The sequence below is a fragment of the Diadema antillarum genome, unplaced genomic scaffold, assembly GCF_040938485.1.
Source record: "Diadema antillarum isolate AM-2024a unplaced genomic scaffold, OU_Dant_1.0 scf00000113, whole genome shotgun sequence".
In the NCBI taxonomy this organism is placed as follows: Eukaryota; Metazoa; Echinodermata; class Echinoidea; order Diadematoida; family Diadematidae; genus Diadema; species Diadema antillarum.
The window spans coordinates 858,380-874,424 of NW_027271002.1; the positions used below are offsets into that span (position 1 = coordinate 858,380).

Here is a 16,045-nt window from a genome sequence, read left to right on the forward strand (position 1 = left end):
ATGGTTCAGCCGATGGCTTTATTCCTTGTGGTCTAGCTCTCCTGAGATTCCAACTCAAACAGCTCTGGTTGGAACATGATGCTACAATAAAGGTAAGGAAAGATAACATCCCAACACCCCCTTCCCCCAGAAAAAGAAAGCAAAAAACAAAACAAAACAAAATATAACTGCCAGCAACCAGAGATAACTTGGTGTTAGGTCGCTGCCCAGAAAGTAGTCGACGACTGGTTCGAGTTTCCTTTTTCCGACGTGTCTGTTCAATCAAAAATGTGGATCAGCAGTTGCGATCTTACAGATACATTTGTACAGAGAGAGACAACTGATAAAAATCTAACTGTTTCCTTACCTTTCATGTAATCATTATAAAAAGTGAATATAAATAATAGACCACTACTTCAAATGTTTGATTATAAAAGGACTTACATAGAAGGGCTTCAGCACTTTTGTAGCTCAATGTAATGTATAGAAGCTTTCTTCTTGGGGAAAAAAAAATCCCTGACTTCTTCTTTCTCCTCATCCCCAACCCATTTTCCAGCTGGCCAGTGCAGTGGTTGTAGGCTTCCTGACAATACTGGCATGTGTGTCAGTCTTCACAAACCACTTAGGAACTGGTACACATAGCAGCAATAGCAACAATAATAACAACAGTGACAACAATTCACCATCGTCCCCCGACGTCTCCACAACGAGTGACCGGTCAGAGGAAGAATCAAGAGAGCAGCAACCTGTCAACTCTGATACCACTTCAGAAAATAGTGAGGCATCTCCACCAGGGGAGGGGCCAGATGACATAGCAACAACATCACCAAGTGAAACGTCTACCACTTCAGCAACGTGATCATTATTTGGGGCTTATTAGTCATCTACCATCATCAGTATCTTCATATTTCTGAGTAAAACAGTAATACTCAAAACTTTGGAATATGTCATTTATTAGACTTTGTGTGACGAGCTTTCATCTCTACCCACTCTCAATGGCCAAGACATATTCAACGTAACTTATTCCTACATTATTTGGATGGAAGAGACGTGTATCAGAGCTGTACAGTTTTGAAATCTTCCAGACTGTATCGTACATCTTTCCTTATTATTGTATAAATAAATGAAGGAACAAATAAACAAATACTAAAATCTATTCCAGAAATATCAGTATAAAATAACAAATTGAATTATCAAGGTACTTAAAAAAATTATCATTCATGTTTTTTGTGTTGTAGGAATATTTCTGAATAACTCATTTCTGAGAAAGGTGTAGGTGATACATTTCTTTTCCCCATTTACCGGTAAGGACTACCAGGTGGAACTTCTGCTACAAGCATTTGATTAAGTATTATTTTAAATAGATACAGGGCATGTATTAGTTGGCAACAAGGAATATATCCCACATTTGCTAGTAGAGTGATATGGACATTGTTTACCTACTCAGAGACAATATAGTAGTTTGTGCCATCTTAGCACCTCCCTTCTCAAACTCCATCATTTATGACAGCATCAGATTCTCTCATAGAAATATCTTCAAGTAGTGCAATTTTGTACAAATATCTAATTTCTCTTGTGTTCATGATTCTTACAGTTCCATATTTGTCATTTGGATTTAAGCTAATCTTGATGGGTGTATGTGCATAGAATCTTTCTCATAAAAAATGTTGATATTACCAAGTCATTGTTCATGTATTTAGGAGCAGTGTGACATTATATCATACAGAGTTTGTGGATCAATGGATGACTGTTAATCCTTGCTTAGCAAATGTATATAATGTTCACTTCTTCTTCTTTTTCTCCATTCTTCTCACACTTTGCATGTTCTTGACATGTAAACTTGCCATAGTAGACAAGGGAAAGTTTGTAGATAGTGTCATGTATGTAGGAGTGTGACATGACATAGTGTAATGTGTATCAATCAATCAACACTCAAGTGTTGTGTGCTTGTGGTCTGTGTCTGTGAATCTTGTGTATATTTTGAATTTTGGTAGCAATGCCCACAATCTGATATCATACTCAAAAGTATTCATTTCATCAGAAAAAAAAAAGTAAATAGAAAAAAAATGCAAGATATGTATGTATATTATGTTCCCTTAGAGCCAACAACTCAAGTATTTACAGAGACTCCAACCCAAAGCACCTTCTGATCTGGAGATTCTCCCGCCTGAAACCCCTAGCAAACGGGAGACTCCAACTTGATGTGTGCGAAGCGGGAAGTTCCTAGGGTTCTAGATGCTCTCTTGTGCTATCTAAGGCTTATTTTTTCAACACACGATAGAAATAAAGTAAGAAATCCTTTCCAACGGGAGAGAAAGAGCCAGGGCGGGAGAAATTAAATCTCAAACGGGAGAACGGGAGATTTTGCAAAAATGGGTTTTCGGCGGGAGATCTCCCGTCGAAAACGGGAGAGTTGGAGTCTCTGTATTTATGTAGGGTTATGATTGTGACAAAGTGTTCTATGTGATTCATGTCTACTTCTGCTTCATATTTCATACAGCATTAGATGGTGCATTGTGGAATTCTTTTCTAAAGAGAATGATTTATTGTTGTTTCTTGTAAAGATGAAAAAATGAATTTTTGTGACATATATGATATGTGTAGTATCACATATTTATTTGATTGTAAAGTGTAGCTATGTAGAGTACTATGACTATGTAATAATTAAGTATTTATGATATCTATGTATTTCTTGTGCAATACATTCCATATTCATAAGTTAAGAAAGTTGATAGAAAACTTTCATGTGATGTGCCTTGTTAAGCACAAGCAACAAAATCGCGTTATGTCTTCCATTTTTGCTTTCTTCCTGAGGGCCTCGATGTGCCTTGTGAATATTGATGTAAATAGGTTTGAATGACTTGGGTAGCTTTATAATGATGTAGATAGTGAAAGATTGAGGAAAAATTGCCAAAGCTGATGTGAAATGATTGTGTTCTTCAAACCTTTCGGAGAATCTGCTCCTTCATGATTTCTCTAAGTCAGCTTTGAAATCTCCATTGTATGTAGGAGCATTGTATGTGTGTGTGCATTTCAATAAAGAGATAAAAATCAAACTACAGTTCAAGACAGAAAAAAAAGGGCTGTATCCCTGCTTAAGTCCACAAATGTAATGTTAATCCATGGAACATGGGTTTCAGGATGAACATAGCTATTGGTTCAGTAGATGATAGTCAATGGAAATTTATATTTCACTTTTTTTTTTCAGTGAGATAAGCAGGCCAAATTCACACAGTATTCACTACAGTCCAACTACATGTTATCTGGCCATTACTTTTCATTATCTCTCTGTTATCTACAGATGTAGACGTGGACAGGCATACAGTTGTTTTGGAAATTTACTAACACATTAGAAACACTGATTCTCTTGCAAATACCACTTTGATACCATGTGTACCAACCAAAATATTGTTGCTAGAAGGAACAAAGAACTGGGGGAAAGAGTATTTTCACTCATAGTCCATTTGGTTTCCACATTATTGAATTCTGAAACATGAAAATATAATGTGAATCATTATAGTGACTGGTAAATTAACAATACCTAGTTGCTAAAAAGTGTCGTGCTTGAATACAGCTCGCTTATGCGTAAGTATCACTCATCCAGATAGCCGCCGGTCCCAGCATGGCCAGATAACTGAGGTTGAACTGTATTCTGATAAAGAAATAAGGATCTTTGGGACTTCTTCACTTTGATTTGCTCTACATGTGATTCATCTGCCTTCACTCACCTGTCTCTTACCAATCACTTTCACTTACTAGCAATAGTTTTTCTCTTTCTGTGTCTCTCTTTGTATATAGTCTATTTTTTGGATCTTCCTTTACTTGGATGCTTCCATTGGTATTAACCAAAATGTGCCTTATGAACTTACATTGTGAATGGATCAAATGTTGTATATATTATTACCAATATGTATAGCTAGTGTGTGACCATGTAGAGATGTGTGAGTATATTCTGTGATATTATGTTATGTAGTTCTTTGTTTTTTATTTTGCCCATTTCAATATTATGTTTCTTTGTCATTGAAATTAGTACTATCTGTCATTGTTATTAATTAATCAAGTTTAATGATATTTAAGGCAAGAATGTGTATTTGTTAATCATTGGGTCTCACAGACAGAAGTTTTCATTCTATGATTAAACACTAAGATGAAGAAGGGAACTCAAGGTCACATCATAAATTTTTACAAGAAAAAAGTCTGGTTATTTGATAGCAAGCTTAGAGATATCCAAAGCACTTGCTAACAAAGAAATAGAAAGGCAGTATTTTCATTTATTCATGCTGATAGTGTAAGGTAAAGTTAAGCACACTTTCATATTGATGTCAAATGTTTTTCTTCATATAAACAGTTTATGTAAATGGGATTGGATGTGAAGTCCAAGAATGCCCCGTGTGTGGTGGAGTGTATGACCAGATAACATCCAGGAATCAGTAGGAAGATGAATGGAATGACAGTCATATCCTACAGTTTATTACCTCCGTCACGGGAGAAGGTTATGTTTTCATCACCGTTGGTTTGTTTGTCCAAGTGCTACATAACTCGAAACTTGTGAATGGAGTTATATGACTCTTTCAGGAAAGGTTGAGAATGGTACAAGTATCAGATGATTAAATTTTGGTAGTGATTGGGAATTTTTGTGGATTTTATGAAGGATTTTCGATATTTTGGCAGGTAGGGTCAATGAATTTGGGGGGGGGGGGTTCAAGCTGCGCATTTTTGAGGTTTCATATGCGCACTAAAGTGTGTGCTCTAATTTCTGCTAGGGTGAGGCACGCCGCACAGCGGGAAGTTGATGACGTAGCAAAAGGCTTCTATATTGCGAAATTGAGTGACTTTCAGCATGCATACGTATGAGTGGAAATCACTGATCTGTACAGAAGAACAAGATCAGTGGTGGAAATGAGCTGCTTGGCAGAGGTCTGCATTCTCAGAGTGCTTCTCTCGTTCAATGTATGCTGTGAATAGTTTGATATCTGTTCTTAGTAATAGTCTTCCTCTCGGAATGCTTCCAATGGTATCAGCCACAATGTGTCTATATCAAAAATTTGATGATATTTAGTATGTTTTGCATCTTGTATCTATTTTTGAAGAAACCATGCAACCAAAGAAAGATTTACCCTTTGTAAATATTAAAAGAGAGAGAGAGAGAGAGAGAGGGGGGGGGGGTTTGACCATAAAAGTGAAAAATTAAGTACAATTGTACTAAAGAAATGCATTTTGTTGATTTATTGTCAATCTAGACCTCAACCTGAGGGGGACTTTTATATCTCTTGTTTTGTTGTTTGAGTGAATCAATCATTTGTCTTGTGGTTTATTAAACATGACAATTTGATCAAATACTTTTGCAACCAAATAGTAAACATTCAAATAGTAAAGACATCTTTCTTTGTAGATTATTTGTATTTAGATAATGTATAATGCCTTTATCTAGATTATATTGACAGTCTTCTGTAAGCTGGTGATATTGGTACTATTGCCATGTGTATGTTTATGTTTGATATATTAGTTACTTAAAGAAAACTAGAGAGTTTTAGCTGTAAAAAAAATAAATAATTTGGATTTTATAGGTATAGAATCATAGAGTATTTATGTGTGTATTTGTCAGAATATAAATGTGTGCGTTTCAGACATAACATACAGATGAAGTGGTTAGTCAATTCAGAAAAGTTTACATGTATTACATGACTACTTAATGTGTTGGCATATAGTTAATTGAATATTGATAATAGTGCATATTTGCTTGTGTCTTAGGACAATGTATAAGATACAAGCTGTAGTTATAATATAGAAAATAGCTAGTTATTATTTGTATGACATAAATGTATATTATAATGATTTGGTATTCATGTGCATCATTTGACATGAGGCTGTGTGTCCATGCCAAATAACCGAGGTGAAAAGTGACTATATCCCTTGGAGTGTAGAGTAGACTATTGAGGCTGAACTTTAACTTTTGTGCTTACCATTGGACCAAATGTTACATGGTATTCTATACTGTGATGTTAATGAGACTAAAAGGTTTTTTTTCCATCACCAAACATTAATATGGAGCATGAAAAATTTTGGCATCATTACTAGATAGGATAATATTCATAGAAGTAGAGAAACATATGTCTGGAAAGGGTAATAGGCTGTTTCCATGGCGACCCATTGTAGTATTACAGATCAAATGACAATACATACTTTCTTTCTATAAAAATGTTAGTGAAGAAATTTGCTTTCAGGTTTTTGATGATATCAGTTCATGATTCTTACAATCAGCCACAAAGAACATGAATCAGCTGTCAGAACACTCTTTTCTATAGAGGAGATAGTGTGTCTATAATTAGCTGTAGTTGCTTTATAAACTGCATATGATGAAAGTACAAGTTTTCTATAATTGTGTGGCTGATCATGGCTGAAAATTCAGGTCCCTCTGTATCTTGTATAATATGGGATTTTGTAAATGTATGTAGTTAGCCACAACACATCAATCATATTATAAAACTGTTTGCAGTTTTCTTCATTACCATTTAGAATTTCTATTACCAGGGTTTTTAAATGGGTCCTATGGGAGCCCCGCCACACCACATTATCTGCAGAAATGTACTACCATGACTGACTGTAATAGCGAGGTGTGACCTTCAAGGTAAATTCAAGGTAAATTCATTAGGCCTAAGTCAAGGCACAGTGTCGAGGGCAACATTTCACCAGTCATTGACAGTAATTGGAAATGCTAACAAGTGCAGTTACTATGGCAACAACTGGACATCTACCAATCACCTAGGAGGAATGTTGTCATTACGAGATCATTGCAGTCCTTAAAACTTCCATTCATTTTGGAATAATGGCTGTTCTTAAATAGCAAAAATGTGGATTCTATTTGATGATCATCGTGTAACATGATGAGTTTATGATTTGTTTGATGTTAGTGATTTAGAGTCCCTGTTTTTAGGTTCATTGAGTGTACAACATAGGATGTACAGTAAGTAAAGTAATGATTACACTGATTATGATAGAGGTGAATGATTTGTTTATGAACAGGTTTTTCTTCTGTGGTTTCATCACATGATTCTATGGTTCATAGAACGGTAAATGACGTGTTCTGAGATCATAATCAAAGCAGTCTTTACCCCCTGGACCAGGCTGTGTGATGGCAGTGTATAAAACCATCACGTCCATGCTCAAAGCCATGCCCTGGGAGACATAGGGGCTGTATTCTTGGAGCCCTATTCACATAGACACAATGCATGGATTATGAGGTATTATGAGGAGCCACCAAGTACTAATCTCTACACCAGTGTCATGATCAGTGCCATGAATAGACCCCTATTCATTGAAGCTAGATTAGTAGGAAACTGAGAGAAGTCTCAGACATTGAATGGATGACATGGAGACACCATTGGGCTTCACCAGTGAAGTAACTCAACGATGATATAACAAATGATTGTTGATATCAGGCAGCAGCCTAGGAAAAACTTTGTCCATTGTGATAACTGATCACCAGCGGAAGTGTATTGTGAGTGTACAGCAGTGAATTTCAAACATCAACTAAGAACCACATTAGACTACACACAATTTAAAGGGGGAATTATAGTACAACATATCAACCAGCCGTTTTTGTTTGTTTTATTTCCGTACTAAAAATCAACATATTTCATACATAAAGGTCCAGTGACGAAAGAAAAAAAAATACATATGGAGGGTAGCCCATTTTCAGTAGTGACAATGACAGTCACTTCTGGTCTTCCATGGGGCCCTGTTCACAAAAATGTCATACAATCAGGGACTGATAATAGAATAAAATATACACAAACACAAATGGAACGGTACATACATTACTACATTATGACTACATTATATACCATTTTGTTACACATTGTACAGAGGTTTGGAGCATGAAAAAAAAATCAAGTGGAAAGGAATTCGGTGACATGCCATGACATCAGAAACTAGTCGTAGTCCTCTCATCCAGTGATGGAGACATCAAAACTGTAAAAAAAATCATAGCTTTTGAATGGATTGTCTGATATTTGTCAAACTCTGCTGATGTTTCCTACTAATATTGCTGCATTTACTCAATCCACATGTATATTTGTTCATCAGCTTTTAGTGTATGGAGTTATGCCTTCTTGCATTTTATTTGATCATACTTTTATATTCACCAGGAATAACAGTTCAATGGCATAATTACATGGTCTTTAACACCTTGGTTTGGGGGTTTTAAACAATTCCTGCTGTTTTCTTGGCTTATTACATGTAGTGTGTTCAGTGGTTAAAAATGGTTCATATTAGACTTGCTTTCTAAGGTAGAAAGACCCCCAATGTCCTGACTTGTGTATCAATGTGATCTTGATAATTTTGCCTTTAATTTCTGAGATTTGATTCAGATTCATCTCAAGCCTTGCTTGAAGTTGAACCAAGGATTACAAGACTTCTGTACAGTATGTTTTGATTGTACATCTAACCACAGGGCTCCATGGTCTATTACAGGCTTGTAATACTATGGACAGACACTATGTCTCATACAGTTCAAAAAGAGCCGAGTGACTTTTAGTATTTGTAAGATATTTTATTGTTCAGTACAAAGTGTAAACTGGTTGTATTGTAAGATTATAACATTCTCAAAGATATTAAAGTGTTTGCTGAAGTATAATGTCTTTTATGAATTTGATGGTTGTAGAGTAAGAAGAAAACTATAAAAACAAAAAAATATATATATGTTATACCATTACAGGTTTAATATTCTGAATACATGTATATGACAAAGGTAATTGAGTGGGCATTTCCAAAACCAGAGACATAAAAATAATCTTTAAAATTTGAGGTACTATAGGAAAGCAATTTCTCTAAAACTTTCAAGCTTTGCATCTAATGTTACTGTACATTTGCAATCTATATGCACAGATAAAATTTCACAGGTTAAAGGTCCAGTTTACCTTTGGGAGCAGTGATTTAAAAAATGTTCAAGATATCACATTTGATGCATATGTGTAGCTCTGTTGTATCAGAAAACATCCTACCATATAGATTTTTTGCAATAAAGCCTAAAATATAAGGAGATATCAGTATTTTTCTCAATAAACGATAACTGAAGACAGTTCAGCCTGGAAACATTTTTATTATAACTATTGCTCACATTTTGTGTAATTAACATTACACAAAATTCAAATTTTTACAGTGGTTGTTTCTATCCCTAACTCACATCTTAGAACTATTATACAGCACTAATGCTGGGTTTTTGTTTCATCTGCAAATAGTAAATTATGCCTTTAATGGCTGTTACATTGTGCTAACTAATGTATACCAGTTTTATACCAGATGTAACAAGGTAATTATATTGAGTGCGCTGAAGAGGATGTTGCAGTAATAAGTTTGATAACACAATGTTTGACAAAATTCTTGATGTCATTGTACCAATAGCATTATCAGGTTGTAGGTAAAGAAAAATTATTTGCAAATTCCACCACACTTCCTTTTACAATTTCCTGTAGTATACAATTATGACAGCATATAATACACAGTTTGCGTGAACTAAAGCCTCCTTTATAATGATAAGTATTAGAAGAATTTTACTATTAAAATTATTAAAATTGTCTGTCCAAGAGAAATATGTGTTGCTTTTTGTTTGTTTGTTTGTTTTGTTTTTTTTTTTTGTTTTGTTTTTTTGGATGAGTTGATCTGTCTTGGGTTGGATGTTTGTGATAGACAATGGATTGGTTTGAGACAAGAGAGTAAAAGACAAATGTAATGTGTGTGTGAGAGATAAGTTTGTAGAGAGGAAAGGGAAAGAAATGGAGAGGGAGAGTTTAAAGGGATTGTACCGTTTCGGTTGAGACCTAACTTTAGATTTCTAACTTCTTTTTTTTTGGTGAGATAATGAGAAACTTTTTATGAAATATGAAAGAGCATGTAATTTCAAGAGGAATTTAGTGTTTATTTGATGAAAATTTGTTTGAAATGGCTGAGATACCCCAAAAAGAGCGATCCTAATAAAAGGTGGGACCCAGCTTTTATTACGATCGCTTTGGTTTACTTTGTTTTTGGATGCCTCGGCCATACCAAAACCGATTTTCATCAAATAAACTTTGAATTCCTCCTAGAATGGTATCCTCCGTACTATTTCATAAGTGGTTTCCTGGTGTCTTGAAAAAATTTAGAAGCTAAATTCTCATCTCCACCAATACTAAACTGTCTCTTTAACCCTTTAGCAACTGAAAATTCCACACGTAATGGCCTATTGTTCCCAGGAAGGTACAGCAATATTACTCTTATTTCGACAACTTTCTAGATTATGCAGATAGATCACTGCATGTTTATTTGTGTCTATTATAAGTTATACTTATCTGAAAGCCTATTAAGACTTAACCAAGAGACTTGTGTGTCACAGAAATAATCCTGACATGCTTTTGTTGACCTTTGACCTCTTTCAAATTACATAAGTATATATTCTACAGTGTATATGAAAACAAAAAATGGTAAATCATAAAACTACAGTATTTAAAAAAAGCGGATGGACGGTTTCATGGGGTATAAGGAGTAATTTAACGGGTGGTTTCAGGCGGTTCAATTACTAGTTGGTTAAGTAGTATCTTAAACAATGTTTATATTCTCGATCAATATTGAATGACATTCTATGGAGACTACTGAGGTCTTGATTGAGAGGGATGGATTGTGCATTTTATTTTTTATTTTCAGTCGCCACTATTTATGGGCAAATGGTGAACAGATTCGTCTATTTATTTATTTATTTATTTATTTATTTATTTATTTATTTATTTATTCATTTGTTTGTTTGTTTATTTATTTAGTTATTTATTAATTTATTTATTAATTTATTTATTTATCTATTTATCTATTTATTATTTTATCTTATTCATTTATTTCATTCATTTTTTGTCGTTAAATGATGGATACAATCACACATCACATTCTTCCCAGGTCGGCCTGTGTTAGGCCGAAAACGGAAGAAAGGCAATACATGTACACACATGTTAGAACCACAGATTTTGTTTCTGTGGTCAGAACGAACAACAAAAGACTTGCAGGTTCTTGCCGATGCTGGCGCTGCCCTACATTGCTCCGCCACCTCTCCGCACGGCTCCGAGAAGTGCTGGTATAGTACATAACGTATGTCAGTGGGCCATCAAACTAGGTTACTTTGTTATGGTTTCGTGGAAATCATTCACATGATAAACTCATATTAGTCATGTATTTGTCGACTTAACTGCTTGTTCTCCTGCGGTAAAAGAAGCTCACTTCATTCTTATAAAGCGAATAAGGTTGATCGTCTCTCTTTCTGTTTCCTTCTTTTTTTTTCTTTTTTTTTAAAGCAAACTGAAAAGCAATTTCGCCTGAATCAGACACGCTGACTTATTTGCGATTATAGCAATTATGATGGTAATGATTGAAATGATAATAACATGAGTGAATGATAATGCTATTGGTGGCATTTATCATCATTAAGGTCATGATGTTATCGTTCTTCTTCTTCTTCTTCTTCTTCTTCTTCTTCTTCTTCTTCTTCTTCTTCTTCTATACTTCTTCTTTTTCTTCTTCTTCTTCAGCTTCTTCTTCTACTTCTTCTTTTTCTTCTTCTTCTTATTAGTATTACTATCATCACCATCATCATCATCATCATCATCATCATCATCATCATCATCATCATCACTATCATCACCCCCATCACCATCACCACTGATATCGATCATTTACATCGGGGAAATCCGAAATCGTCATAATTTCCTAACCTCCAGTTATTCCACGGGAGATGTTTGGGATCTAGGTTTACTCGGCGCTACGTTTTTAATATATAGTAAGGGGCCCAGTTTATGAGAACAGGGAGGTCGATTCAATTTAATGATGGAGGGGGAGGGGGAAAGATAGTTTGGATAAGATTCTGGTAACTCTCCCGGGATTGATCAGATGACAAGCAAAAAAACCAAAAAACAAAACATAACAAAACAAAACAAAACAAACAAACCAAGCAAATAAACCAAACAAACAAACAAACAATGGGGCCCAAGCGGTTGGTACAAGACCGCATGTATTATGAAAAAAAAGGGCGGACCCCTGCCTTCCGGTTGCGCCAGCCCTGTTACTTAAATCCAGAATCCAAGAGCCAAGATCTGAAAAGTAAATGATGATTCTCTCAGGGAATTTAAAAAGGGATATTGCATGGCTGTTCCTTGATTCAGATTTTAGAAAAAGAAATGTCGGCAATTTTATCGCAGAAAATCATACAGACTACAAGGCAGACGACGCCAAATTCAGATGACAAAGACAAATTTCTGAGGGCCGAATGTGATAAGACTACTCTAATGGGTGACATAGTTCCAAAACTATGTTTACCCATGGAGCTACGTAGCTCCATGGTTTACCCCAGCGTGTCCATCTTGAGCAGAATTGTCAATGATTTTCTGTCCGTGTATGAAATTTCAAATCAACTCATCTTTTGCATGGAGATTAATTCTTGATCAAACAACCATCCTTTATCCTACAGCTCTTGGCGCACATGTTTTCAACATGTGAACACGTAATCAATAAATACCATTAACATGATATCACAATCAATATTTTGATGAGAGAGATGAAAGTTTAACATGTGGTCACGAAGGTTAATTTGACCTGCCTGAGTGTGTAACGTCTGTTGATAATAACAAAAACCTCCATAAAAACGTACCATATATGCGGCTAGTCAATACTCACGTATAATTATTTTTCTCTCGCTTTTTATCAGGGCCGGCGGAGCGTTTTCAAAAGTGTGGGGGCCCACTTCCGGGTTTCATGAGCTAACAAGCAAAAAAAAAAAAAAAAAAAAAAAGGTCCTCAGCTCATCTCTCCCCTTCCATTTCCAGTTTTTTTTTTTTTTTCAGCTGACAAAAAGGTATGTTTCTAGGTTTCTAGTGCCACTTACGTACTTCCGGGTTTAAAAAAAAAGTGTGGGGGCCCAAAGTGGTGACACCTTATGTATTCCTTTGTATGATGCCCAAAAAGTGTGGGGGCCCGAGCCCCCACAGCCCCCACGGTTCCACCGGCCATGTTTATGAGCTCATTTCAAAGACTATGAATTGAGCTGTTAGGTCCACCAGCTCGACATTAGGCAAAAGACCCACGAGTCCGTCACCAGGCAAAAAAGCCCTCGAGACCGACACTAGGCAAAAAGGCCCATGAGACCGACATTACATGACGGGGCTTCATGTACGCAGTGTCGGTCTCGTGGGCCTTTTTTGCCTGGTGTCGGAATTGTTGGCCTCCTTTGCCTTAGTGTCGAGCTGATGGGCTGTATGACTCATGGACATTTTTGTTTAATGTCGATCGCGTGGGCCGTATGACTGGTACAGTGGCGGATCCAGTGGGGGGTTCCCCGGGCGCACCCACCCCTTTATATTTTGTTAAAACAAAAGAAATTAAAAGAAAAAAAATGAAAGGGGCGAACGAAACCATCTTTGGCACCCCCCTCACGGACGGATCCATGACGGAACTCTTTTTATAAGAGTCTCTCTATGATTATTATCATTATTATCTATTTTGTTTTAACAACCGGTGCGCCACCCCCCTCCGATCCGCCACTGCCCCCTATATACGGAATTCCTGGATCTGCCTCTATGGTGGGTGCCGGTCTCATTATTTGATGACCCCATTGCATTGTGCTTTTTATTGTTTTTGTTTTTCTTAGTTTCTGTTATTCAGGTTATTTGGTTAACATTTAAAGACACGCGATTAGTTGTGTCAATAAAATCAGAAGTTAAATCTACTCAAGTTAAAACTTACCATGTGGTTGCTCTCTCCGAGAACATGACCTGATATCAATATTCCAACCTTTCAGCGATTGCTATTCACTGAATATCTTAGCTATTTAATAATTTTCGACAAGGCAGGCACACAATTTGAGATTGAAAAACAAATCACGTATGTAACACCATTGTGGCACGTTTATGATACATTTTGAATGTTGATATTCGAGCCTCTCTTGATTATTGCATATTTTAAGATCTCGAATAGTAAACAATAATATTCGTTCAAATGCCTTTTAAAAAATTCCCAGAATGTGTTATTTTGTCAAATATTTGTGGCTTTGATGATGTTATCTATTTCCTGTTTAGCTACGCAGATGAATGAAGATGTTGTTTATACACTTCGTAAGTCACACATTTTGGTCGTCGTCGGTAACAAGCTGCATCAGTCGACAAAATAATGAACGTTTTGATTTGACAACACGCTAAAGGCGTCTCTTCTTGAGGATGTAAACAAAACGAAGACCTTTTAAAATGCGCGTTCCGCGTACGATACATTCTCCAAATGCCAAAGTTGCTACATTTTATTGCAATGTATTAAATACATTTGCGTAAGGGGAAAAGCTCGTAATTAATTACTAGAAAACACATAAGGAAACCGCTGAGTGGTCCGCAATTCATGCGAAATGATGAACTGGCCAGTCACAAGATAGTTTAGTAATTATCAATGTGACGTCATGATTGGCTGGACTCGGCAATATTTTTTTCCCCTTTGTGAAAAGCACTCAAGTCGCGCACGCCGGGAGACACACACACGCATACACACGCATAAGCGGCCGCTGTTTTATCGTTGATCAGTGCAGTGTGTTCCCTTTGTAAGTAGTGTGTGTATATCTTTAGGGAGCGACAGCACTCCACAGTACGCTGTGTGTGTAGTAAGTGCAGTTGAGTGCGTGTACATTTCTGGAGTAACATTACCGAGGCGAAGATACTGCAAGCGAAGGAGCTGTGACTGGGCGTTGGATATTTTGATGGAAATTTTCACCGAAATGGCGTCCAAAACAGCAGTTTACGCCGTGTTACTTGTTACAATATTCTCAGTTTCAACAGCCAACTATGTAGAGGTAAGTAAAATGTGATATTTTGTGAATTTTATCCATCACATTTTCATTTCACAACGAGATGCTGAGGAGATTGCGCAGGAGCGGGTTGAATAGGAGGATGGTATTACTCCATGGATGATGGTTGGGGCGAGAGGTGTGTTCGTGTGTGTGCGTCTCTGTCTGCGTGTGTGCTTCGCTGGAGGTGAACGCTGCGCAGCTTGCCCCTTGAGCTTGGTCCAATGTGCGGTGGGCAGTCCTCTATGAATGTCGGTGATTTAATTAGATACGATATGAATTCGAATATGATGGCATGATGGCCGCATCCCTTTGTCTCTTTCTATGGTGATGGGAGAGGGATGTAAGAAGAAATATACCGCAAGCTTTGTGGAGGAACAGCTGGTTGCCTGACAAAACAATTCAACGAACGTCCACACACAAAAAAAGGGAAACATCTCATAAACAGCACAGCACAGGATAGAATTTAGGGAGCAGTGCAGTGATATATATATATATATATATATATATTTAAACCTAGTTTATTAAAAAAGAAATGGAATATTGGAAAGAGTTCCTTATGTCCCCCCCCCCCCCCCCCCCCCCCACCGGAATTATGTTCTGGAATATTAAGTATAGGACTTTAGTCTACAGATCGATATGTCAACTCAGAAAAAATATACACTCGTAAAAAGACTCTATGGTTTATATGTACATTTTTATAAGATGCAATTCAAATAATGACAGCGAGAATCTATACAAGAGTACACGACGTTCTGAACAACAATGAAATGAAATTCAGCATTCTTATTCATCTGTGGACAAATACATATTCTTGACGCAAAGAAGTATTCTAATTCTAATAATTTTTCTTTGAATTGCTATTGAGAGTCTCTCCAGGAACCAGGTGGTAGGGCATTTGCCTCTGGCTTATGCGAAGCAAATAATTCATCATTTTTGTAAAGATCCATCTTGAAACTTCTTTCTATTAACAATAAGCATCCGCTGTATAGTCAAATTGATTGGCAAATGGTTTTGAAGTTGAACAGAGGTTGGGATCACATCTACAGAAATGGTTCCTTCAAGGATCATTAGTACTTTAGTAGAGATCATGCAGTGATTAGGCAGAAACCATAGTAGTACTCCCGTGGGTACATGCGTCTTTTCACATCACAATGGCTGCGGGAGGAGAATTTCTGTTTTGCCGACATGAAGTCTGATAGTTCGACTGACCTTGCAACCGCACCGATCTCA

At 36.5% G+C, this 16,045-nt stretch overlaps 1 protein-coding gene across 1 annotated transcript in view; it reads left to right on the forward strand.

Moving 5' to 3' along the window:
* Window positions 1-14,632: 14,632 nt before the first annotated feature.
* LOC139719701 (amyloid-beta precursor-like protein) overlaps window positions 14,633-16,045 on the forward strand; it is a 90,492-nt gene continuing 89,079 nt past the window's right edge. Inside the window, exon 1 of the mRNA XM_071631098.1 lies at window positions 14,633-14,818. Within this exon, the coding sequence (XP_071487199.1) occupies window positions 14,726-14,818 (93 nt within the window). The 5' untranslated portion in view covers window positions 14,633-14,725. The remainder of the gene's footprint in view (window positions 14,819-16,045) is intronic.